The sequence below is a fragment of the Pangasianodon hypophthalmus genome, chromosome 7, assembly GCF_027358585.1.
Source record: "Pangasianodon hypophthalmus isolate fPanHyp1 chromosome 7, fPanHyp1.pri, whole genome shotgun sequence".
NCBI lineage: Eukaryota > Metazoa > Chordata > Actinopteri > Siluriformes > Pangasiidae > Pangasianodon > Pangasianodon hypophthalmus.
In genome coordinates, this window is record NC_069716.1 from 19,773,150 (window position 1) to 19,799,324 (window position 26,175).

At 39.6% G+C, this 26,175-nt stretch overlaps 1 protein-coding gene across 5 annotated transcripts in view; it reads right to left on the reverse strand.

Annotated features, from left to right (window-relative positions):
• The window catches only part of mid2 (midline 2), a 119,594-nt gene that overhangs the window by 39,030 nt on the left and 54,389 nt on the right, over positions 1 to 26,175 (reverse strand). For 3 of the 5 annotated variants that reach the window (XM_053235249.1, XM_053235245.1, XM_026917872.3), the window contains exon 2: positions 3,208 to 3,959. In XM_053235249.1, coding sequence (XP_053091224.1) covers positions 3,208 to 3,903 — 696 coding nt within the window. In that variant the 5' untranslated portion in view covers positions 3,904 to 3,959. The remainder of the gene's footprint in view (positions 1 to 3,207; positions 3,960 to 26,175) is intronic. The other 2 variants (XM_053235248.1, XM_053235247.1) reach the window with 1 other exon arrangement.

Sequence of the window (26,175 nt, forward strand, 5' to 3'; positions counted from 1 at the left end):
GTGAGTAATTGTTATTATGGGCGTTTTCTCATGTTTATTTAACATTTTTTTGGAAGAAGTCTCCAGTGTCAGTGCAGTGGTATAACTGTAATTTTTGGAAAGTCTCCAGGACAGAGAGCTTTCCAGTTTCTGAGTAACATGACAAGCTGCATTTTTTTTATCTTAATAACTTCAAGTCAGAGGAAAAAAAAAAAAAAAAAAAAAAAGGCTGGTGTGGGAACAACTGTTTATAGTTTCTATAACGCAAGTGGTAACAGCCACTAATTTGTTTCGCAGACATTCCACAACATTAAATGTAACTATAAAGAACAAAACATACAACATGTAATCGTATTGTAAATGTTGTGATATAAGAGCAATCCAAGACATGCTGTTATTGTAAATCTCGGGTGGTAATGCCACATCACACCACCCTTTCAGTGATTATTTTCCAATAACATCATGCCAGTTGTGTTTTAATCCTTGCATAAAAAAGATAGTGGCTTATTAGCAAGATCATGCAAGCAGTGCACATAATTATCTGCCTCCAGGCACTCAGTCACCAGCAGGCTGCGTGAGATGCAATGTGGGAGCTTAAGACTCTAGCAGTCACAATTCTCTCCAAGGCTACAGCCCTTCTGCAACAGTCCTGGAAGCTAGAACTTTAACTCAAGACACGAGAAGATTAAAGGTTTGCTGCACTTAGCTCAGCTACATTCCCTCTCTCTCGCTCTCTCTCTCTCTCGCTCTTTCCTCAGGTTGTGGACTGGGAGTTCAAAGTCAAGCAAGTTCAAAGTTGCAGCGGGGAAACATTCAAATTAGCTGCTGCAATGGAGAGAGACACTGCGTCAGCACCCGACACGCAGCACGAGAAGCCTACACATAAAAGTGCATTTAAAATGAGCTGTCTTCAGTGCTGGCTTTGACGAACACAGCAAAGCTAGAACTGAACTGCTGTTCCTGCAGCTGAAAACACACATGTTTAAATACTGCAAATCAGACCACTGAGCCAGTGTAAGTTACAGGACTTCTTTCAGGTCACTGGGAACAGCATTCAGAAATTAAATCTTGTCCCGGTGATTCATGCCAGTTTCTTTTTCCATGTGAGAGAATCTCTGGACAAAAGAGGTGGAACTTTCTCAGGTATCGACTTTCCTCCATGCAGTACACAATGCCGCTCATTTCAAACAATTCAGGGCTTCCCAGCATGGCCATATTCACATACTTGAGGACCAGAGGGGGGAAAACATCAATGATCAGAATTTCCTTTATCTGAGGGTGTGTGAACAAAGAGGTCAGCATGAATAGGTGATCACAGGGAGATCACATATACTTTCTGTGCTCGCCACTAATAATGATGCACACATTTAATAGCAGGCTCTTTGTGAGAACAGATTATGGCCTTCAGCACATCTCATATTCACACAGCCAGCCTATGAGCAGTGGCAGGCCGCACATACCGCAGGAACCTTAACCTGCTCTGTGCTTGTAATACAAATCCCACTGTGATTACCACCTAATGGGCAAGTAATATTTTATGAGCCTTTTAGAGTCAAGCCCTATAAACATTAGGGCTATAACAATATAAATGATATTTCACTCTAACACAACATAAGATTCTCTTTAACTGGAGTTCCAGTGGAAAAAAACAGATGATATTTACATAACCAAACTAGTTCTGTTTTCCGGTAATTCTCAGAAGTCTGTACACACTAGGAGTGTAACACAATGCCACTCTCTGTATCTGCTTAGTGTCCAAGTGTTCATCTGTATTTGGAGTTAAACCTGAAGTGAGCTTCATATCTGAGTGCACGTTTACATCCGCGAAAAAACCCCTCCTCCTTGTGTGACTTTTTTGTTGCGTCCCGTGGGGTCCGAGTCCCGATACACCTCCAGTCTCTAACTAGTTACCTCTAGTAACTAGATACCTTGTGAACCTTTCTGGCAAGCTTTATTTAAAAAAAAAAAAAAAAAAAAAAAAAATTTTAAATAGTGCACCATTTATTCATATCAGTATTTGCATTTATTTAGAACACATTTTTAAATCTGAAAAATGTATTCATACAGCAATTTTTTTAATTGTAAAGTGAGTCTAGTTGAAGAAATCACTATTAATAATTAACATCATTTCAGTTTGTTTGACCTGGTGTGTGTGTGCATGTCTGTCTGTCTCTCTCTCTGTGTGTGTGTGTGTGTGTGTGTGTGTGTGTGTGTGTGTGTGTGTGTGTGTGTGTCAGCTCTGTTCTGGGCTGTGCCTCAGTGTTTTGATCCTGATTCAGCAGTATTGTGCTTTGTGGTGGTCGAGCACTGATCAAAGGCTGGCTCCATCAGAGTGCAGACTCATCTACTATGATAATAACTCCAGCTCAAAAGAGCAGCTGGACAGGGTTGCTATCTCTTCCACACTTCACTCTGAGTACTGTAAACACACTTGCAAACAAGATGTAAATGCAGGGTGGATGCTTAGACTACGTGCAAGATGAGGCAAAATGAGTGAAGTGGATAAAACCTAAAAGAAAACCATGGAGCTCATATGAAGCATATTCAGCCACCATGAGTGCTTTTGCGTCCTATGACTGAATACAGCATTATCTCAAACAGCTTTGGGGAAACCAGCAGGAAATTCCACTTTTATGAAAAGGACAATGATAGAGATCAGCTGGACTCAGCTGAAGCATAGCCAATGAACTATCTAATGTCAGCAAAAAAGTCTGAAAAACATAATGTAAGGCTTAATGTCGAAATGATTCGTGTGGTTAAAGTTGTGGAAATAAAGTAGTTCACTGTGATTACTGGCAAAGTTACTGAAGCACCAGAACGTCATCATCTAAATGACATTCTGCGCTGTAAATTCAGTTTTCAGGATATATTACAGTATCTTCTTACAATTACGTACTTTCAAAGAGAATATAATTAAATTGTACATCTTGCCATGGCAGAGTAAGTATTTAATTAGTCTAGAAAACTTGCTAAATGTTTTAATATATTTGAAACCTACTTGCTCTCTACTTTTAGAAATATAGCCTATATTGGCTGATTTGCACCTGCTACATTTGTATATTTGTCTCTTAAAAGCCTTTTTGAGGATTTTTTTTTCTTTTCCAGTATATCATAGTGTTATCTACATACCTACTTCCTATTTCACTAACATAGTTCACTAACCCCTAGGAGACTTGCGTAAATACAATGTGGCTCTGTGGCGAGAAAAGAGAAAAGGCATGGGCTTACCTTGAGCTTGTCGAAACGCTCGCTGAGAGAGGTGACGTGGTGCTCACGGTGTCTGCCAACCAGCTTGCACAGGGTACAGATAAGCTGCTCATCTGTAGCACAGTACAGGCTCACTGTCTCACTGTCGTGCTCGAGGCAGGCCAGACCGCGCAGGTGCCCGTCACCTGCCGGCTCCAGCAACCGGTGGCTGGTGAATGGTTTCTTGTTTGGATGTGTGGCACGCAGGCAGCGCTCGCAGTACGACGCTTGGCACGTGGCACACGTCTTCACGGCATCACGAGGAGGCTCCTGTTCACAGAACTGGCAGGGTACGCGCAGCTCGGCCGACATCGCGCTGCCGTTAGCGCTGCCCCCGGTGGGTGTTGCGCTGCGAGGCCGGGGTGGGGGGCGAAGGCGGCTCTCGCTGGGTGAGCCGGGCCCGCTGAAAGAGGCCTTCTGGAAACGGTCAATGATGTTCTGCAGCGTCACATTGCGCCTCAGGCCGTCGAGACCGCGTGGGCTTAACGTGATGACGTGGCGGCACGTTGGGCACTGGAAGGCCGACACAGACTCAAGCGGCTTTGCGCCGGAACAGTGGGAGACCAGGATGCGATGGGCACAGCTGAAACACAGGCTATGGGCGCAGGGAAGTAGCAGCGGGTCCTCAAACAGCTCCAGGCAGATAGGGCATGTCAGCTCCGACTCCAGGGTTTCCATCTTCAGTGGGCCCGATCTAAAGGTGACATCAAATCCCACAGAAGCTGGTGAGTCACCTGCATGGCAGATAGCCAGGGGGTTAGTGGCAAGCTGGCACCCCTCTGCATCCAGGCAGCGTGGGGGGGGCAGCTAAAGTGACATTCCACTCCAAATTCCCAGTAAGATCCTGGTCTAGTCAAGATTAAAATTGTTGGTGTACTGAGACTACAAGGATGATATATGAACCCTATGGAGTGGAATGTCACTTTGACATAAAGCAGGCTGGTTAATTTTGGCAAACAGGTTAAGCGGCAGTGGCATTCAGTTGTATCAGCACACTTTAATGGGCATTGCAAAGAGTAGACTTCAACATCACAAAATAAGGATGTACAGTAATTTCTGCTCATCTACACAGGAGATTAGATTTAGAGACGGGTGACAAATTAAAGGAAACACCGCTGACTCTGTTACGCTGTGCTGGCATGGTTTGGGTCCACTTGTCCCTCTTACAGAGAGGTGCAAATCAATTACTGCAAATCAATGCAAAGTTACTTTGACTGATCACCTTTACCCCAAAACGAAACATTTCTATCCTTTTCCTTTAATTTGTCACCCGTCTGTATATTGCCTCCTATTACATAGCAAGACAGGGTCAAGCAGGGTCAGCTTATGGAGATGGTAGTAAGAGATGTGACATTTGCACAGATATCTCTCACACACACACACACACACACACACACACACACACACACACACACATTTTTGTCTTATCCTTGTAAGGACCTTCCATTGACAAAATTATTATTGCAGGAAATTAATGGTATACCTGCACCTAAACCTAACCTCAGTTACTGTCAGATATTCCTATCATTGATATAAACCAAAAACTACACACACACACACACTTCCCTTTTCACTTCAGCCAGCTGCCTCTGTCTCTGTAATAGCCCGAGCATGCTACATTAGAAACAGGAATTCTGACTCATTTGAACTGGCCTGGAATATGAAAGGTGCCTGTATGGCATGGTACGAATAAGGGGTGGGGGTAGTACAGCTACCTGTTACAATTTGAACGCCTGTGATTAATCAGAATTGTGTTTGGGAACCACCAAAATTCTCAAATATTTAAAAACAAACAAACAAACAAACAAACAAACAAAAAAAAACAGAACTTGAGAGCTTTACAATCAAAGGAGGTCTTTCAACTGGAATCATATTCCTAATTAGCAAACCACCTTGAACAGGATTTTATCATAACACCACAGGAATGATTAACTCATATTCTGTGGCCTTGAACGTTCAAGTAGTTGTGCTGTGTTGAGTAGAGAAAGGACTGCACTCTGGTATCTCACTCACTCATCCTGAGCTCATATACACTCCCTCTATGACAGGTTTATGTTACTGTCTGAATTTATGAGAAAATAAAGATTATAAAGAAACACTCTGGGAAGAAACAATGAAGAAGGATCAGTTTTAGTTTTATTCTCAGTGACACAATCAAAGTGTTGATTCAGTGTTTTATGAGACATTGTGAAGCCGGTAATAACGGGTGAAAAATAGCCTATAAACCTCACACACACTTCCCCACAGAAAACACACACACACATATACACACAGAGTAATCTGCTCGGGGAAACTAAGTTAGCAACATGAAACAAAGGAATTAAAGCTGATGAACATTGTTAGTAAGACTTCATTAATATTTCTCACTCTTGAAAAAATTCACACCTCTCTGCCATGAGACTTTTCACAGCCATTTGGCTTTTTACTGATTTGGACCTCAGAACACAATTGTTTTAATGATTTCCATATTCCGTGTCATATATCCAAAATCTAACACAAGACTAAATAAAAAAACAGCAAAAAAAAAAAAAAAAAAAAAAAAAAAAACCCACAGAAATCCTGATTTAATGCAGCTCATTTTCTCATATACTTTAAATCAAATCATTGCTCGTCTTGCCTTGGGATTGCTGATATGAAAACTCTGCCAATATGCTATGTATATACTGCTACAGATGTAGACTGAATTTGTCTAATGAAGCCTTTCACAGCAGCACTGCATGCTGAATGGACTGCACAACCTCCTGTGATCACTTCTTCCCATGAAGTCACCATGATTAAAGTGGCGCCAGGCTGCTCAGTAAATTCATTACTGGAAAAATAAATAAGCTGCTTGATCCAATCATGTAGATAGCGTAGTGATAAGAGCCAGCGTCCTTGTATTACCTTCACCTTGCTGCCTGCTCCATCAGATGGAGCTTTATTGATCTATGTCATTTAAAAAAAAAAAAAGAAAAGAAAACTCTTATTTTTAATTTAGGAAGGTCAGGAGATTGAGAAGATCTTGGATAAAGGTCAGTGTCAAACTTTGACCTTGGTGCTTTAATTAAATCTCGTGTTCTTACACAAGGTACAGAAGGATTCTGGGTGTGGCAGTATAAAAAGATTGCCAGGGTCACGTGGAAATAAGAATTAAAATACCAACTTATTTACTACCATTGTAAAAAAGAAGCCCTGGCACTTACTATATCTTCTTAGAAAGAAAGAACATTTCAGTGATCACACACTAAGATGTGTGTATGCTGATGAATGCCAGTCCCCTGTAAAGTGCAAAGCGCATGCATGACACAGCCCACAAAACGTAAAAAGCAAAAGGTAAAGCTCACAGGGAGCTGAAAGTGCAGAACGACGAAAGAAAGGAAATTTCTCAGAAGCAGAAGTGGAGGCTATTTTGACTATGATTTAGCAATGTAACAGCACCTGAAAAGGGCAAAATCTGGAGACAAAAACACACAAAAAACTAAAAAATAAAATAAAATAATAATAATAAAAAAAATCACACAGCAGCATTTCTTTTGTCTAAATCGAATGACTGGTCATACTTGTCTTAATCTTCCCTTAATGTGTTTTCTTACGTTCTTTAACGAATATGAAAATCAATATGAAATGACTTTCACAAAATTTTCATTACATTTGCACGTGCAATCGAAATAACTAAGCTATTTAAATTTGACAGAGAAATCCTCTGTTCGGGTGATTATTTTAAAGGTACAGTAAACCCCTCAGGGCAACGTCTGTACCGCTGCTGTGCTCCCTCCCACCGCAAACGCAAAAACAATGCATGCGTCATGGTGTGGCATTTTTGGAACAATGACAATTAGCCTTGTCTAAACAATGGGGACAATTCATTTGTAAAAGTGACTCGTAGAACAGCTCTTCCTTGAATTATATTTGTACAAGGATAATGACACAATACATAGTAAAAACTACTTCACTTGAGTAACCAGAATACATATGTGTTCTTGTCAAATTATACATTTATAATATTATATATATATATATATATATATATATATATATATATAACACTACAATGTAGACTGTAATGAAAAACTGGTGGAAAAATGTTTTAAAAGGTGCCACAGTTTGGCAACAGTGTAAAAATAGCTGAATCTGCTTAAATCTATGTATAAGCTATATTGTATTAATCATAATCATGGATTCTGACACGGAACTAGATGCTGTATGTACAGTTCTCCATGACGCTGTGACCATATGACGAGTCTGTAAAGGTCAATATAAGGACATTTCTATGCCACTTATAGAATATTTCAGCAATAAAAATATCTATTATTTTGGAAATCCAGCGCTGACCTACATACCTGATGACACAATTTTAGCCTCCTCTAGCCAGTCTAAGAGCCACGGTGTGCAAGTGCTCAAGTCCCTGGTGTTTGTGTGTGTGTGTGTGTGTGTGTGTGTGTGTGTGTGCGCGCATGTGTGTGCGTGTGTGTCATGATAGGAGTTTGCAGCCACCGTTCTGGTTGAGCTTGTGGGTCAGATCTCGCCTGTTGGCCCAGACTCTCTAATAGAGCAATTCATCTTGTGTCAGCCTGCAGCTGGATACCAGCTCCACATGTTTTGGTGGAGTCCCTGAACCGGAGATGTTAAAGCAGAGCAGTGAAGTTCACCCCACCTATACTACAGCAGCCATCGATTTAGAGCATGCCACGCAGCCTACTGGGATCTTACTGCTATGTTACTCAGACAGGAGCCAAGTCCATTCCCAACTTATCATTCTGAATCCGTGGTGAATGACCTACAGGGAGGAAGCACGGTACAGGAATGCAGGGGTGCATACAGGGATGCATGGAATATATACTATATGGCCAAAAGTATGTTCACACCTAACCATCACACCCACGTGCTTGTTGAACATCTCATTCCAGATTTAGTCCACCTCCGCTGTTATAATAAGCTCTGTGCTTCTGGGAAGGATTTCCGCTAGATTTTGGATCGTGGCTGTGGGGAGTCGCTCATTCAGCCACAAGAACATTAGTGAGGTCAGGCACTGATGTTGGCTGAGGAGGTCTGGCATGTAGTCGCTGTTTCATCCCAAAGGTGTTCAGTGGGGTTGAGGTCAAGTCACTGTGCAGGCCATGCGACTTCTTCCACACTAGCCTTGGAAAACCATGTCTTCATGGAGCTCGATTTGTGCACGGGGGCATGGTCATGCTGGAACAGGTTTGGGCCTCTTAGTTCCAGGGAAGGTAAATTATAATGCTACAGCATACAAAGACATTCTATACAATCATGTGCTTCCAACTTTGTAGTAACAGTTTGAGGAAGACACACATATGGGTGTGATGGTCAGGTGTCCAGAAACTTTTGGCCATATAGTTTATAGTACAGCTGTCAGAACAAATATCCCTGTTCAGGTACTATTTGAATTTTGATAATGTTTAAGGTAAGTCTATTGAAACTACCTAAACTCTCTGTCCAAATATATAGAATATAAAAAATGTATGTATACATAGTTAAGTAATAGATAAGATGCATGAAGAAGAGGTAAAAATTGTTGATTTTTATACTGGCCCTTGGTTGCTGAGTAATAAAATCTAGCTAAATATCAGAAACAATGACAAAATGTTGCCTCACCATGACTTAATTTATAATAATTATCTTTCATGGTATATGAGATAAGTACATACGGTGTAGCGCTAATGCTATTATTCTCTGTCTGTGGTAGCATACAATTAGATGGTTATTAATATTTCTATTAATAATTTGAATGTATTCAAATACTTTGGCCTTTTGGTTAATTGGGGGACCGCAGTCCAGATGCAGACCCAAAAAAGCATTTCAGTGGATCTACCCAAGCACTTGAAAAATACTATAGCAAAATGATCAAGGTATAAAAAATTGCCCGTAGCTGACCCAGTTCGGCTTCTGTAGCTTATCCTCTGTTACGGCCAAATGTTCATTTATGTAAATTATTCAGGTGAAACAAGCTTGGTGAAAAAGTTCTTTCATAGAAACTTTCATAGAATATTTATTTTCATTTACTCTCTCTGCCATGAGTAGTAAACTGATGAAATTGTCATTCAGAAGAAAAGCTGACAATGAAAACTATGTTTAAATATGATTGACCAGAGACGTATGCGTTTATTCTCTGCTTGAAGTTCAAAACAGGTGCCTCAACTGTTCAAATGTGGTAATGTGAATCAGCACTACAAAACAAAACATACCCACTTCAACCACTCGTCTTTTATTTATAGCCTTATCACTAGAGCTTAAACATTAAAAGGTAAATATTGCCAACACTCATGTTAGGTGCTTATCCGACTCTTTGTAATCAAGTCACTTTATGTAACTGGAGCTGCATGAATTTGAGTAACACATACCCATAACACCTACAAGAAATGGAAATAACTGTTACATTTCCCTACCATTAAAGTCCTCTGCAGCCTTACAAGTAATTCCTGACATCTCTAACTGCTGTGTTTTTTTTTAAAACAAACCTCAATTACCATAACAAGCCTCGAGTGTGGGTTGTGTTTACAGCAGAAGCTAATCCCAGGAGAAAGCGGTGGATTAACAAAGCAAGCAGGTGTGTATGAGGCAAAACGACTCTCCCTGGAACTGTAGCACATTCAAGCATGGCACACTTGCACTGTGCACTTTCTCTCACTCTGAATAAACACTGTCGGAAAAAACCTCTACATTCATATCCAAATGCTGACATTAAATATCAACGTGATCGGATAAGTGCACTATCTACTAGGTAAGCACTACACGTGTGCAGATTTGATGTGCAGGAAACAAACTAAAAGCTATGAGTGTTAATTGCAAATTATGGGATTAATCCACAGGCTACTTCATTTTGAAACGAAACAAATGGCTTTCTTAGAGTCTGGAGGCTGAAATGACCTTAAGATGAAATATTGTTGAATATGCAGTAATTGAGGACAACATCAAATTATACAAATTTTCTAGTTACCTCTAAGGTAGTCAATCAGCCACATGTTTTGTGTCTATGTGATGCGGCTTTAGTTTAGTATACTGGAGCTACAGGGCTGACATAACTGCCAGGTTAAAGAACAGTGTTGTGACTGAGACTCTGGAGTTCAAAATAGCTGCACTGACAGTGTTCAGGTAGAAAATGTGTCATTTTTATAACACTATGTCAGATGGTGTCAGAACCCACATAAGCGAGTCTATTTGAAACTGAAAGATTATGATAAACACACATTGCCACTGAGGATTTGTTAATCCAGTGAGATTTTCCTCCTACGCTCTGTAGCAGTTACTTTGAACCTTCAGAGCACACGCTGGTGCAGTAGGGCTACAGGCTGAAATACTGAGCTAACATTCAGTAGGGATTTAGTCTTAACCAGTCAGAGTACCTAATGCACATCAGCCAAATTAAGACAAATCATGATTAGTTATGGATGTTCTGTATGTATATAATCATAAAGCTCATTAATTCACTGTGACACATTTTGGCACAATGACCTAGGAAATCGCACAGAAAGTGTAATTTTCCATGCAAGCGGCCAGGCGTCTATTGTCCTGCTGTCAGAGGTCATTGTGGCTGCTGGCTGATGTTCAGGTTTTCCACATCCTCTCTTTAAAACATGCCATTTCTATTCATAGAATGTAAACAGCACTGTGGACTAGCAGTTGTGTTTCACTGTAAGTTGAGCCTGGTCAGAGGATGAGCTCTTTGGCATTTGTCCTGCACAAACATGGCTGGCTAACCTTCACGTTTAGCACAGCCAGATCCAGGTCGAAGCCCATCTGCTGCTCTGCCAGTCAACAATGTGGCTGTAAAGTGATGAGTGTCTTGCTGTAGGATGTGATTAATCCTGGAGACCAAAATATTAAACAGAGATTCCCCCTGCATGTCAAAGTGTGTGATAAATCTATCAAATTACATCAGCAAAAAATATGGATTTGGGGGAAAAAAAACAGCAAACGACTGAAAGCAGTGGCGGGCTATATGACAAAAATATCACAATTATTGATGGCAGAAGATGGCATATGATCGCATATGATGCACAAAATATATTGCGATATGTAGGTTTGCTCACAAACTGACAGCAATACAGAAAAGTGCTCGCCTTATTGTCAAGAGATCACAAGTGTGAATCCCAACTATGCCATATCCATACCTGGCCGGTAGCCTAGGGAGCAAAATTGGTCAGGAGGTGGGAGGGATCAGAGCGACACTAACCAATCACTGAGCTCTGTGAGCTCATGTATGTGGAAGAAGGTAGATAGTGCTTTCCTCTGAGTGTGTTTGAAAAGATGCAGAAGTTGGCTTCACATATTTTGGAGGAAGTGCATGAGTTTTAAATTTTTTTGCAAATTTATAATAAATGTATGCATTTTTTAAAATATAAAAACATTTTTATTCATGAAGAAAATGCTTAAAAAACTTTAAAAAAAGAGAAAAAATATATAATTTTAACATCATATCACCAATATGTGCCAGATTTAGTCCCCCTAAGACAAGTACAAAGACATTCTATACAGTTGTGTGCTTCCAACTTTGTGGCAACAGTTTGGGGAAGAGACACATATGGGTATGATTGTCAGGTGTCCACATACTTTTGGACATATGGTGTAAAAAATATTAAAACTGTAATAAAAAGATAATCACAAATCACAAAGAATAATCCTGATATTCACCATATCTCAGAAAAGCTTACTGACATAATTTAGCAAGTTATCAATATCATATCACATCACACCTAGGCCTAGCTTAAAGCATCATTAAACAGCTGTCTTAATATTAGTTTTCATAACTCTCCTACACAACTGATTTATATGACTCACTGTAAATTATACATGTATTTCATTTAAAAGTGGAATTTATGTGCCAATTTATAAAACAACAAACAAGACAACAAACAAGGAAAGTATCCAAAACAAAGTGAGAGCTTTATCCCTTTCCCCAGCATTCAGCACAATATCTTCTACTCAAGACAAAGACATCGCACGGCACCGCAGTTTCCTGGGCTGACACAACAAAGTGAGGTTCTGCTCATCATTTTAATTACACTGCTATTGCCAGAGCCGTACACAACCGCACCTTTCCCCGACACAATGAAGTTAAGACCTTCAAACGTCCTGTCATTTCCCTAATGCTCTTAGCTCGAGCTGTGTCTTATCGTGCCTGAGCACAGTATAGCGCCTCTACACACTCTCTTACTCACCCCAAAGCACTTCCATTATTGATGTGCTTTTGCTCTGGTAAGAACAAAACCGGGATATGAAATGCACTGCAAAAGCTTATAAGATATTTAGCACGGTTTAAAGAACAGCAAGCAGAAAAAAAAATAAAACGATAGAGTAACCTCATTGGCTGTGTCCCTGAGGTTGACTCTCAATTGGTATCCACTGCTTTTCAAGACTATGAGAAAAGATACAGCAAATTTGAAAGGGACAGACCGCCTCTCTCATTATCGCTGTGTCCTCTGAAGAGTTGTGGCGTCACTAAGGTATTTCAGAAGAGTGATACAAGGAAAGAATCTCAAACTCTTTTCTGATTGAGCTTGGGCACCATGGGTCCATGTCTCGGAGAAAATAAATAGACTTTGATTTTGTCGTTCCTCTTAGAGCAGGAGAGTCGATTCTCAATCATAAAAGATGATGTGGCAGGATTTGCCAATTTCTACTCCACGTTCTACTTTTGATAAAAAAAAAAAAAAACTCTTTCATTTCTTGAAAAGTCCAACCAACAATTTGGAGCTGAATGATTTCCATTACGTGCTGTGTTTTAGGAGTAGAACACTAACTGAAAAGAAACATTTCTAAGGGCTGATTCAGTATTTCCATGCTAGTCCCTGATGACAGACAATAACTATTTGATCAATAAGGGTGTAAACATTTGCAGAAGCTGCAGCAAATCCTTTAGTTACATCGCTCTGTAAACACACTTCCAGACACAAATTCATTTTCAGTCTTGTTTTATTTCCAGTTGGCTGTGCACCAGTATTCTGTATTCTGTTGTGTCGTCATATTCATTTCCTTTTGAGTATAATTCACCGACGATAAACTCGAGTGGTGACATGGTAAGCAAATCTGTTGCTACAGCTACAGTAAATGTGTGATACCTTTAAACATGGTTACTGTCGTAGGATCATGTGATTGGTTTTAAGTGGAGATTTTAAGTCAAACCGCAAACTGAGCTCGTAAGTAACACTCCCCAAATAGTATGAATATATAGTTTAAACTTACAGTCGGGTCCATAAGTATTTGGATAGTGACACAATTTTTGTAATTTTGCTTCTGTACACCACCACAATGGATTTGAAATGAAGCAATCAAGATGTGATTGAAGTGCAGACTTTCAGCTTTAATTCAATGGGTTTAACAAAAAATACTGCATTAACCGTTTAGGAAATACAGCCATTTTTTTTTTTTTTTTTTTACAGAGTCTGTCCATTTTCACAGGCTTAAAAGTAATTGGACAAACTAACATAATTATAAATATAAGGATTAGTTTTAATACTTGGAGGCAAATCCTTTGCAGTCAATGACTGCCTTCAGTCTGGAACCCATGGACATCACCAAATGCTGAATTTCCCTTGAGATGCTTTGCCAGGCCTTTACTGCAGCTGCCTTCAGTCGCTGCTTGTTTGTGGGTCTTTCTGCCTTCAGTTTTGTCTTCAGTAAGTGAAAAACATGCTCAATTGGGTTGACGTCAGGTGACGGACTCAGCCATTTAAGAACATTCAGTTTCTTGCGTTGCTTTTGTGGTATGTTTTGGATCATTATCCATCTGTACCGTGAAGCACTGTTCTATCAGTTTTGCAGCATTTGACTGAATCTGAGCAGAAAGTATAGCTCAGTATGCTTCAGAATTCACAGAATACATCATCAATAAACACCAGTGACCCAGTTCCATTGGCAGCCATACATGCCCATGCCCATGCCATAACACAGCCTCCACCATGTTTGACAGATGATACAAGTTAATCTTGATCTCATCTGTCCAAAGAATCTTGTTCCAGAACTGGGCAGGGTTCTTTAGACAGTTTCTAGCAAAGTCTAATCTGGCCTTTCTGTTCTTGCATGTTACCAGTGGTTTGCAACTTGAGGTAAACCGTCTATATTTATGTTCATGAAGGCGTCTCTTGATTGTAGACTTTGATATGCCTACCTCATCGAGTGTGTTCTTGATTTGACTAGATGTTGTGAAGGGTTTTTTTTTTTCCACCAAGGAAAGAATTCTGTGATCATCCACTTTAGTTGTCTTCTGTGGTCTTCCAGGCCTTTTGGTGTTGCTGAGTTCCCCAGTGCGTTCCTTCTTTTTAAGAATATACCAAATTGTTGATTTGGACACTCCTAAAGTTTCTGCTATCTCTCTGATAGGTCTAGGTTTTGTTTTTTCCAGCCTAATGATGGTCTCCTTTACTTGCATTGACACCTCTTTGGACTGTATATTGAGAGTTCCCATGAGCAGCTACCAAATGCAAATTCAACACTTGGAATCAACTAGAGACCTTTTATCTCCTTAATTTGTCATGAAATAATGAGAAAACAGGCCACACCTCGCCATGAAACTGCTTATCAGTCAATCGTCCAATTACTTTTGAGCCTGTGAAAATGGAGGGACTCTGTAAAAAAAAAAAAAAAATGGCTGTAATTCCTAAATGGTTAATGCAATATTTTTATTAAATCCCCTGAATTTAAGCTGAAAGTCACATCTTGATTGCTTCATTTCAAATCCATTGTGGTGGTGTACAGAGGCAAAATTCTGAAAATTATGTCACTGTCCAAATACTTATGGACCAGGCTGTAAATACATTTTAAACAAATGTGATGTCTATAAATTGTATAATAGGCTGCAGGCTATTAAAAAGCAAAAAAACAAAAAATGACAGACAAGCAACAAGGGTCAACAACAACTGACAAAAAATGACAGACAAGCAACAACAACCGTTAATCAAACCAGACGATACTCTCAATAAAAAAGCAAACATTTAGACTTAAGCTCTGTTCGGACGGGATTAAATTTACATGGGGTCCTGGGGTAATTTCCTATTTCACAGGAGCTTCTCTGTGATTTTATGTGCATCTGGATTGGCCGTGTTGTTTTTTTCTCCATTCTCCTCCGACAAAATTACAGGCCGAATTACCTACTGTTTTTCACCAATCATTTTAGTCCCGTCCGATTACACATCGGTGATTTTATATTTGGATGTTGCCTTACTTTTGAAAAAAAGATGTTTGACTGCAGCTACTTGCCGTATTTAGTCATTGAGCCCATGCATCAGTGACCCTACCCCAGATATTAAACATTGTGTTCATTTTATTGCTGTCTGGATGCGAGAGTTTTATCAACAATGAGACATGTAAAAAACTAATCCAATCTGACTAGGGCTTTAGGAGCACTTTTTGTTACAAACTGTTGGACTCTGCTACATCACCATGGCTTTATAACATCTCCAAATATGCAGAAATTGTGCTGTGACAGTCATTTTCTCTTCACTTGCAGAGCTGTGAGTGATGGGAATCTACTTACACACCACACATTCCTTTCTTTCAATCAAAAATAACAGAATCATCATCACTGATGCAAGTCTGGCTCTCTTGCTACATCTCAAGTGTTTAGAAGTCTTTTCACAGCAGTCCTTCTTTGAGCTGCTTCTGACCTGATGCACAGATTCTATCTTTTACATGCTGGATAACGGCCAAGCAGCGTTGGCACAGTACACAGTGTGTTTAATGAGAGTCGTCATACTGATGAGAGATATTAGATATCTCATTTCCCCCCCTGCATCTCCCTCCGGCCCCTCATCACACTTCAAAAACCAGGCTTGAACTTAACCCTTTAAACTTCGATCACTGGAGAGGGAAACAAGCACGGAGAGCTTGAGTCAATGTTTAAAATGGTATCCAAGTTCACATGATGGCTGTAGTGGACCTCATCACTTCCTTCAACATCTGATCAGACCATTTACAGACTTACGAGCAGTAGTGGAAATAATGCTGATGAAGTAAAGATGTCTGTCTGAATATTATAGAAAAGCGGCATTCATGAATGTTATGCCATTTTGAACAACTCCCAAATGCAACACAGATCACATTATATTTTTCTTCTGGCTTTAGACAATAAAAAGTTATAAAACCGCAAATGTCAAACATTAGGAATGTGAAAATAGAATTTGTTACTGCAAAAACTTTACGAGAGACCTCGCCATTGTGAGATTTATCTGCACAGATCACAACCTATGACGTGATAACACTTTTAAAAACATTTTGTTTTGCACCACGGATCTAAAACATTACTGACATTGAACATTTAAAGTAAATAATGACATCTATCACAACTGACCAAACCAAAATGTTTTATAAAGGATGAGGAGTCAAATATGGGGGAAAAATTCATTACAGATCACTTTATCTACTATATACAGTTACTAATGCATCCATTAGAGGTCCTTCCTTGGCATTATTTGGTGCTTTGGCATTATCTCAGAAGCACACACACTATTGTACACATACAGGCGAAAATTGTGCATTGAAAAAAAAAGTCTTTGCAGAAAAAATGTGGATTCAGAATGCTGAGTGCTCCAAGAAAAAAGGACAGAAAAAGTAGCTGTGCACAAAAAGTTTAATATTCAAAAGTACTGCGAAACCAATCATTATAACAAATTTATAGCAATTTGTTTTTCACTATATAACATTACATCACTACAACCTGTGTTGTCTATTGTAGGTATAAATATAGGCCAGTGATATCAATTTGAATAAAACTTAAAAAATGAATAAGGCACTTGTTATTAATGACAAGTGATTGGATGTACTGATGTGTCCCCTTCAGTGTAAGAATCCCTAGATAATTTTGCCACCTCTGTTTTAGATAATTTAAGACTTCGTGGATTTCATTTAAGGCTAAAACTAAGCTGTGGAATGATCAGGCTGATGGGGTGGTAATGGAGCTGCACACGTCTCCACATTTACAGCTCAGTAATGAACACCTGCACCAGAGAACGACTTTGTATTAATAAATGAACAGCTCTTTGTGAGGTGTTACACGACTGTGAAACCATGCACGAAGAGGGCAGGGGTGAAAGGAGGAGAATGAGGGTAGAGAGAGAGGTTGGCAGGTTTCCAAGACCCCTCTCAGACGTAGTTCCCATCCTGCACTAGGTTACAGAAAGGAAGATGCTTCTATTTATAAGCATCTGTAATGTTTGGTATTTCCTTAGGGCATGAGGGTGGGGAGAAGGCATTGTTGTTTTTGGCAATGTCTCATTGCCTTATTGAATCTGTACACTCAAATGCCTAGCTCTTCTTTATTATGTTGTTAGATTTGTGCTTTACAGGGCAGGCCTTTGTTTAACTCGTTTCAAGAATATCTGCAGTGCAAAGTGACACATTTCTTGAGAGTGAGAGCTTAGTTACGTTTACGTACATAAATTGTGCCCTTGAATAAAAAGGATGCACCATCGAGCTTCCATTATGCCAAAACAGAGAATAGAGAATGAAACTATAACATTGCTAACAAAATTTATTTCAAAAATAACTAACAAAAATACTCTCCTGTCCAAAAAAATGGTCTTGTGCTTTGTGCAGTCTTCTTGAATAGTACCATATGGAAAATGTTGGGCTTTGATAGAGGCTGTTTTAACATGAATGCCAGGAAAGAATTAAAGTAGTTTACACACACTACACTCCTACATCCCCCACATCTATTTCCATTCAGCACTGCGGGTCACCAAAATGCAGGTTAAACTGCACGTAATGGATCTTGTACGTGTGTGGGTGTGTGTATGCTTGATGAGCTCACTTTTGTCTGTTTTGTGTTAGGTATGCAGAAGAGCCCACTCATGCCAGGGCTTAAGAATAAAAGGCTACTGTAGGACAGCTGGAAGTGTCCGGTATCACGCAGGCCAAGACCAACATCTTCAGCCACATTCATCACTGATTCATTTCTCCTACAAGAACTCTCCAAAGCCTCACTGCTTAAGAAAGCAAAAACACTGTCTGTGTTCTCACATGCTTAATCAAGATGAAATTAGATGCTATTGTTTAGTAACAATTGCTCGATCAAAACCACCACACATCAGCTGTAGAGAAACACATGCTTGCTTGCAGTGAAAGATTATGCAGTGTGGAGAGTGGGCTTTTCAGCAGCACTCTAATCCAGCTGGGCTGGAGCTGCTGGACCGAGTAGGAGTGCACTCGCCATGCTCGGCTGAGAAGAACGGCATGGCCGTCGAGTGTTAGTCATGCAGCCAAAATGACTTTGCTCTTCATCCAGCCGTGCTCCTCCTTCTCCTTCACCTGCTCGTTCTGCCTCTCCACAAAAAGAACACAGGGGATCAAAAAGCAGGTCGGAAGTCCCTGGCTACATGTTTACATGCAGCCTAATAATCATGTATACACCTTATTCTGAATAAACCAATTTCTATTCAACAGTATGAGGTTGGAGATCCTTTTAAAAATGCATTGAAATAGAAAAATAATAGCCATGTAACACTTTGTGTCCAATTGCTTTCACTATCGGAATCAGCGTGTGATTTCTATGCAAGCGTTTAGCTCACAATGTGATCCTTGTAAAATGGGTGTGTAAGGAAACACAGTTCATGCTACAAATTTTAATCTATTTACAATACTTGTGAGGTTGGACTGAAATCAAACTAATATTCTGAGGCAGATGCAGGATGTGAATTGACCTCAGTAAAGTTTAAAACTTATTAAAAAAAAAAAAACACCTATATTTATTGTGTTATTCCCAAACAATGGACTTTACAGTTGGTAAACATTAAGTATGAGTAAAGGTATTTACTCACACATATCTGTTTTCCTGATAGATAATGTGTGTATTTTATGTTATTTTCAACAATTAAAACATCCTTGTTCCTGAACTTCAGGCAAAAAAGACATGCTGTGAAATTTACTGTGGTCATAAACTCTACTACTCAATGTCCATTTAAAGATCACACTTGGAGGACGTTTTGTTCAGTTTAAAAATATATAAATTGAATTAATCTTTCAGTAAAGTTCTGTGTAAATGTTTGCGTAAGCCAAACCAAACTGCCTCCCGAATTTACAAAGGTTTTAGAAATGGTGATTTTCTTTGTACTCGTGTGCGTATGTTGATCATCCATGAAGGGCAAAGCGCGTTCCTGACATAGCTCATTTGCATGATGTGACTTCCACAAAACTCCATATCATTACAAGTCAATCAAGTCGAGGTTTACATTCACACACTCAGGAGCACAATCAGGATACAAATATTTTTCTGAACTTATGGGATTATCCTGAATACCAAATTTCTTGTGTGAATGCTCATGTGAATGATTTACAAATAAATCCATTCGTATCCAGCTTGATAACTGAGGCCCATAGCTAGTAAACCTCTCGCCATTCACACACAATTTTGGATAGGATTACATGTAATGTGCATAGAAATGAGGAGTGTCCAGTTTAGGACATGCATAAACAGTTCATTTAGAATTTGTAATTGGAATGAATTCAATTGATTAGTGAAAATCTTTGCATGTAAACACAGCCAGTAAATAGTGTGCAGAGGTTACTGGCACATTTATTAAAAGACACTGCAGTGTTTTGGTTGGAGCCCAACATGATTATCATAAATGAATCAAGGAGAGAGTATGTTCATGCTAAAATATGGAAATCCTGACACCGCTGATGTCTCAACTGTGTATGCCAAAGACTGCTGAGCATTTAGGTGCTTCGGCTAATTAAAGTTTGACAAGCATTTTGTCACAATATGCAGAAACCTAGCTTCTACTCTATGATGAAGAAATGAAAGGACGTTTTCTGCTCCTTTTACTGTAGCTATGCTACCCTGTTCAGACAGATAAGTGTGTACACAGAATGCTTGAAACAAATGTGAATATTCGCATGCACCACTGAGTGTATTTCTGTCATGTCTGCTTTTTAAAATCCCTTAAAATGCAGAGAGAGAGAAAGTAGTAATGTGCAATGAATGTGCATGCCTTTTTCAAAACTAGGTGTGTATGCTACATGCCTGTCAGAGCACATCACGTCCAGCTACACCCCTCCCTGCCTGCTCTCCAGTGCTTTTATCAATCCGAGAGGACGAGACCCAGGGGTTAGGGTGGATGAGGTTGCTGATGATCCCTAGTGCCAGGTGAGATCATGGGAAACACAGGCAGCTGGCTCTTAACAGCCACAGCAGAAGCCTCCCTCCCTGCTGGAAACTCATGACCTCTTGCCTACCTCCATCTCCACAGCAGCACAGTCAATTAGACCCATACGCTCCCCTCCACCTCCATCAGCCTGAAGCTTCAGTTCGGAGCAGATGTTGATAAATGAACTGGATTTCAGGCAGAGAACTGCTGGATGGATCCACTGAAACATCTGTGGTGGTGTGAGAAAGCACTGCATTCTGATGTTAAAATCTGGCACCTTTTTGAAGGATGGATGGCTATTTGCTGAACTGATAATGGTGCAGATTTGACATATTGCCCAAACTGATCTATGATGTAATGCCATTAATGTGGGTTATTTCACAGAACTTGGCTCGGTTACTAAGAGGATGTCTATCAGAACTGTATCAGGTAGCAGCTGATTCTCAGAGCTCTGATATCTGTATACCACTGGAAACAGAAAAAGTGAGGTGTATCCCTAATTCCCTTAATGCCCACTGTCACTCCTGTAGGACATTTAGCTTCATGCAAACAAGGGCAAAAGACAGTATGCAGTAGGGCAGACAAGGCCCCATTTCCTGTTGCGGCAGAGGCAGCAGGGGCAGTAGGAGACTGAGCATAATTCACCATTCCTAAAGTCAGCAGACCTATTACACATCACTTCCTGTCCTGGTACATTTAAAATAAGCTTTAATAAAAAACAGAATTACTTAAGTGGTAATGACTATCTGTGTATTGGTACACCAAGTATCATCTCTGATGTGTCAGGACTCATAGAAGCACTAGCAGAAAAACCAATTAAGGCTTTTTTTTTCTTTTCTTTTCCTTTAAGGAAACATGTGCAAACTGCCTCAGCGACTTGGGAGCGCTCTACTGGAGGACGGTCCTGGAATTGAAAACAGCGTGAAAGCTTCCCAGGGACACATTATGGCACCCAATCTAGTCCTGAGCATAAGCACATTGTTATGGAAGTATATCAGTGACATGTTGCCACTGTTCACGGGTGACTTCATAACTTCATTATCCAATGCCTGCCACTATTCACCAAGTGCTTCCTCTCGGGCACATTATGGTGGATCAGGCAATAATAGTGAATGAAGACCTAAAAGGCTCCATATGTCACTGAGAAAACAGTAAACATGTCAAGTACATGCAGAAAGTCTCAGTCTCTGCAGCGCGCACTAGCTGGTGCTCTTATGGCACTACTAGACTGCCATGCTGCTTTAAGTGCCTGGGCGGAGTGAGAAAACAAGTCAGGAGCTTGACTCAGCAGGACCTATTCCAGCGCTCTATTGTGTTGTGTTCCTGAAATTAATTATCAGCTTGTAAAGAGGAAACTCATTCATAATGCATGACACTTCCTCGCTCCTCAATGCAGAGGCCAGGACTGACTAATGTAGTCAAGCACAGAAGCATATGATCCCAGCAATGGTCATTTTTTTAAGACATAATCAATCCCACTCAAGCTAAATTACCATAACGTAGTACACTTTCCTGCCAATTACCACTGTAAAACTTAGTATGATGGAATTATAAATAGTCACTTAGATATACACTAAGGTGCTTTATAGATTTGGAGCGTTTGACCATGAATCGAATGTGAACACACACAGATGCTGTACATGATGCTCTCAGTGTAGTGTTTGTGTGTTATTTTAAAAGTGTTTTATAAACAACAGGAATTATACTTTCTCCTATAGTTGAAATTTTCTGTACTACTGAGAAGATACAGCATTCAACCATTAAAAAAAAAAAACTTTATAACTTTATTTTTCTCCTGCTGCATCATTTGAAGGAAGCTAGACATCTGTTTTATTGTATCTGTGTAACAACAAATAATTGAACAAATGTGTAAGTAGACATTACTGATGTGTTACTATGATACTATGACAAGTTAAAGCCTCTAACCATTGTGCCCGATATTGCGAGGTGTAGACACCTGAGCTGAATGTGATCTCCAGGGTCTTCTCACAACCAATCCAGACATAAACAAACAGAGCTTGTTAAATTTACTTTGGACTACTCCTTCTACATAAACATTAACACCACATAAAATTATACCTTATATAATCAACTAACATATGAGCTAAATATTTCAGAAATCTGTCTAGATACCTGGAAGCATCAATATCGAAAACAATGCCAGGACCTTTTTTTCAGGCCTTGTGGACAGTTTCCCATAATGCCACTTTTACACCTGCAGGACTGGGGGAAATAGTCCTCTTTAGGTCTCCATGGATACAAGGCTGAAAGACAATAAACAGTACAGCAGACCCCATTTCCTGTTGGGGAAGTGTGCACTGTAGGCAGCAGGGACAGTAGGTGATACAACAGAGACTGAACCTGAGCCAGCGTGGCCCTGTGAGAGCTAAATATATTACATCTATATGCCCGGTTATACCTCACTTACTGTCTGTACATGGATTTCATTTCTAAATGTACTGATAGCATACACTTAGCTGTTGGGAGTATTGGTGTCCATCTTTATATGGCAAGGTCAACATTATTTAAAAAAAAAAAAAAAAAAATCAATTAAGCATTATTTTTTCCCACACAGAGCTTAAATAATGACTCATAAAACTAATAACAAATAACCAGTACTTAATCAACACACAGCACTGCATCTGAGCTGATTCATGCTCAAACGCTCCAAATCTATAAACACACTGTATGAAATATTTCTTACTAAATTGGAAAGTGATGCAACATGATCAGACATTTGACAGTAATGCAGGTAGTTAAGGCAAGATGATCACACCTTTTAACAGGTGATGAATAAAGGATACACTTTTTTCTGTGATGGATTTTATCCAGCATACAGTACAGGATGCCCTGATGATTCCTGAAATAGACTTGGCGCAGTAAGATGATGAGTAAAGAAATCATAACACCATTGTGTCACAGATCTTACTATTCAGTGCACATACCTGGCACTGAACATTGGCAAACTGGGCACTTAGTGCACAATTTGGCACAGGCATACCCTCCAGGACAGTATTGTTCATGAATTCCCCATATTCATGACTACAATAGCCCCGATTCCTGCAAACAGTGTGAATGCTGCATATCAGGTCACGTCAGGAGGCTTTTCACTCTGCTCTGAAACACATGTTACCACATCACATGAATGAGTAGATTTAAACAACCACACTCTCAGCTGCTCTTGTTGCACGTTTGTGGATTTATACAGCCCAGATGTCTCATTTACAAAGACATGTGTAACAGGATCCTGTGGACATGCAAATGTTTCCTAAAAGTTCCTACAAAAGATTTATGAAATATTCCTAAATGTTTCTACAGGTTTCTAAATCCTTCCTACCTGTAGCATGTTTATTAATTGTCAAATAATTAACGCCAAAAGTCAGGAATCAATGGAAATATGTTGAGCAAATATGTCCATCCAAACATGATGTAGCTGCTGAGAAAATGCGTAGAACATAAGGGTGAAATGTTGAGCATATGTTGTAAATAATAAATACAAAATCAAGTATATGTATATGTTACTCTCATTGGTTCCTGAATTTTTTGGACACTCTGTATATAAAAGTAGCCAGTGAGTGTATATACATACACACACACACACACACACACTATATATATATATTTCAGAAACTGCTGATGTGGGATTTACATGCACAACAGTCTCTAGAGTTTTCACAGAATGGTGCATAAAAACATCCAGTGAGCAGCAGTTTTGCAGGTAAAAACGCCTTCTCAGTGGAGAATGGCCAGACTGGTTTGAGCTGACAGCAAGGCTCTGGTAACTTAAATAACCACTCTTTACAACCGTGGTGAGCAGAAAAGCATCTCAGAATGCAAAACATGCCAAACCAAGAGGTGGATGGGCTCAGAAGACCACATCAGGTTCCACTCCTGACAGCCAGGAACAGGAATCTGAGGCTACAGTGAGCACAGATCAAAACTGGGCAGCTGAAGATCGGAAAAAGTCCAGGCAATGTTTTTCCGATCTTCTGTTGTTCATGAAAATCACAGGAGATAAGCAGTCTCCAAGATCCTCAAACTAAAACGTCACAGAGATCAAATTTTCCCCCACTGTGATGTGTGATGTGAACATTAACCGAAGCTCTTGTCCTGTATATCCAATATTTCACACACTGTGCTGCTACCACATGATTGGCTGACTGATTATTGCATGAATGAGCAGGGATACATGTGTTCCTATTAAAGTGGCTGGACACATGCTAGTTGACTTACTGATAACGTATTCATTCAGTCGCTCTCTATCATGTAACACCGGCATGAGTAAAAGACCCTGACCAGGAGGAGTAAATGTCCACTAGATTACCAGTACATAAGCACTAAAGATGTCTGTATAAATATTTTTTGCACTTGAGTACAATCCAGATTTGCACATTTTAATGTAAGAACAAATCTATTGCATTTAAGATCAAACCTGATGCTCCAACATGCGCAACTGGCGATTACAGAACAAAATTACAGTAACAAAGAACTGGTTATTGCTTACGTGTCTGACTGTCAGAAAGCTTGTCTTGTAGTAAAAAGAGCCCAAAGAGTGCCTTCCTACAGCTGAGTGAGCAGCTGAATTAAAGATAAATATGCAGAGAGGCAACAGAAGAGGGACAATGTGTGCCCATTGTGTTCATGCTTCTGTAAATAGCTTTCCAGCGTTTCCAGCCATAAATATTAAAGGGATTAGAGCTGTTACTTATGTGAGAGGAGAGCCCTATGGATGTAACCAGGAAGCGAATCAGATCAATGTGAACAATACACCTCTGAAAAATGACGGCTGCTAGATGCCATTTTTATGACCTTCAACACTGTGCCGACGGGTATTCTGGATGTAACGAGAAAACAACTCGATCAACAAACACCAATTTCTATCAAACAAAAAAAAAAAAAAGATTTATCAGTATATTTAAAGGATGAGGAGGTAAACAAAAAAAGGCTCCAAATATATCAAAATGTCAATAATTGTTTCAAGATTGAAGCAGCCTCCTGCAGAAATGTCTTTCAGATCAATACTTGGAATAATGAAAGACTTAAAAGTGTCCTTAATGGATTCACGACATCCAAAAAAAAAAAAAAAAAGCCTGCTGCACTTAATCCAGCTTTACACTGTACGATTTTCAGTCTGATTTTCCTCTCAAACACAAAAATCACATATTAAACAAATTCTTTGGCTGTGTGTGGAGATCAGTGGTCTCAGAATGCATAAGGTGATTTAGTATCAGCATGAGAAAGGTCATGATTAAAATCTCAGAGTGGGACTGCTGCGATGACACTCGTCTAAAAGCCACCAATAACAGTACAGCATACAATTACACAAAATTCACATGACAGCTACAAATACCGTAGCGGCAATGGCAGAACGTAAACAAAACGTTAACCGACATGAAGTATATCCTTATGACCTCAAACTCACTTTAACGAAAGTTTGTTTATAAGACTCTGTTTTCTGCATGAGCCCGGATTGATGATGTAAGCAGAACACAGTCATTTCTTTAATCCTAGATCTATCGCTAGAAGATCTTTATTATATAATCTAACACATGCTATTGCCGAGCCTGTTATAGAATTCTGCCAAAATTTTATCGGGATCATTTCGTAGTGTGTGACGTAATAAACGTATATCATAAGCCTGATGAAACTGTACAGATGAACATTTCAGCATTTTATATGCTTAAGGGGAAAAAATGGAAGATGAGGACGAGCAACACACTTTTTCCTGTGTGATTGAGAGACAGAAAATGATTCAGACATGCACAATGATCTACGCAGAAATAAACAAGGGTGAGCTGAAATCATTTTAGAAATGTCAACAATGCAAAACATGACAAAACTCTGGTAGATGAGATGAGCTAGATCAGCTGAA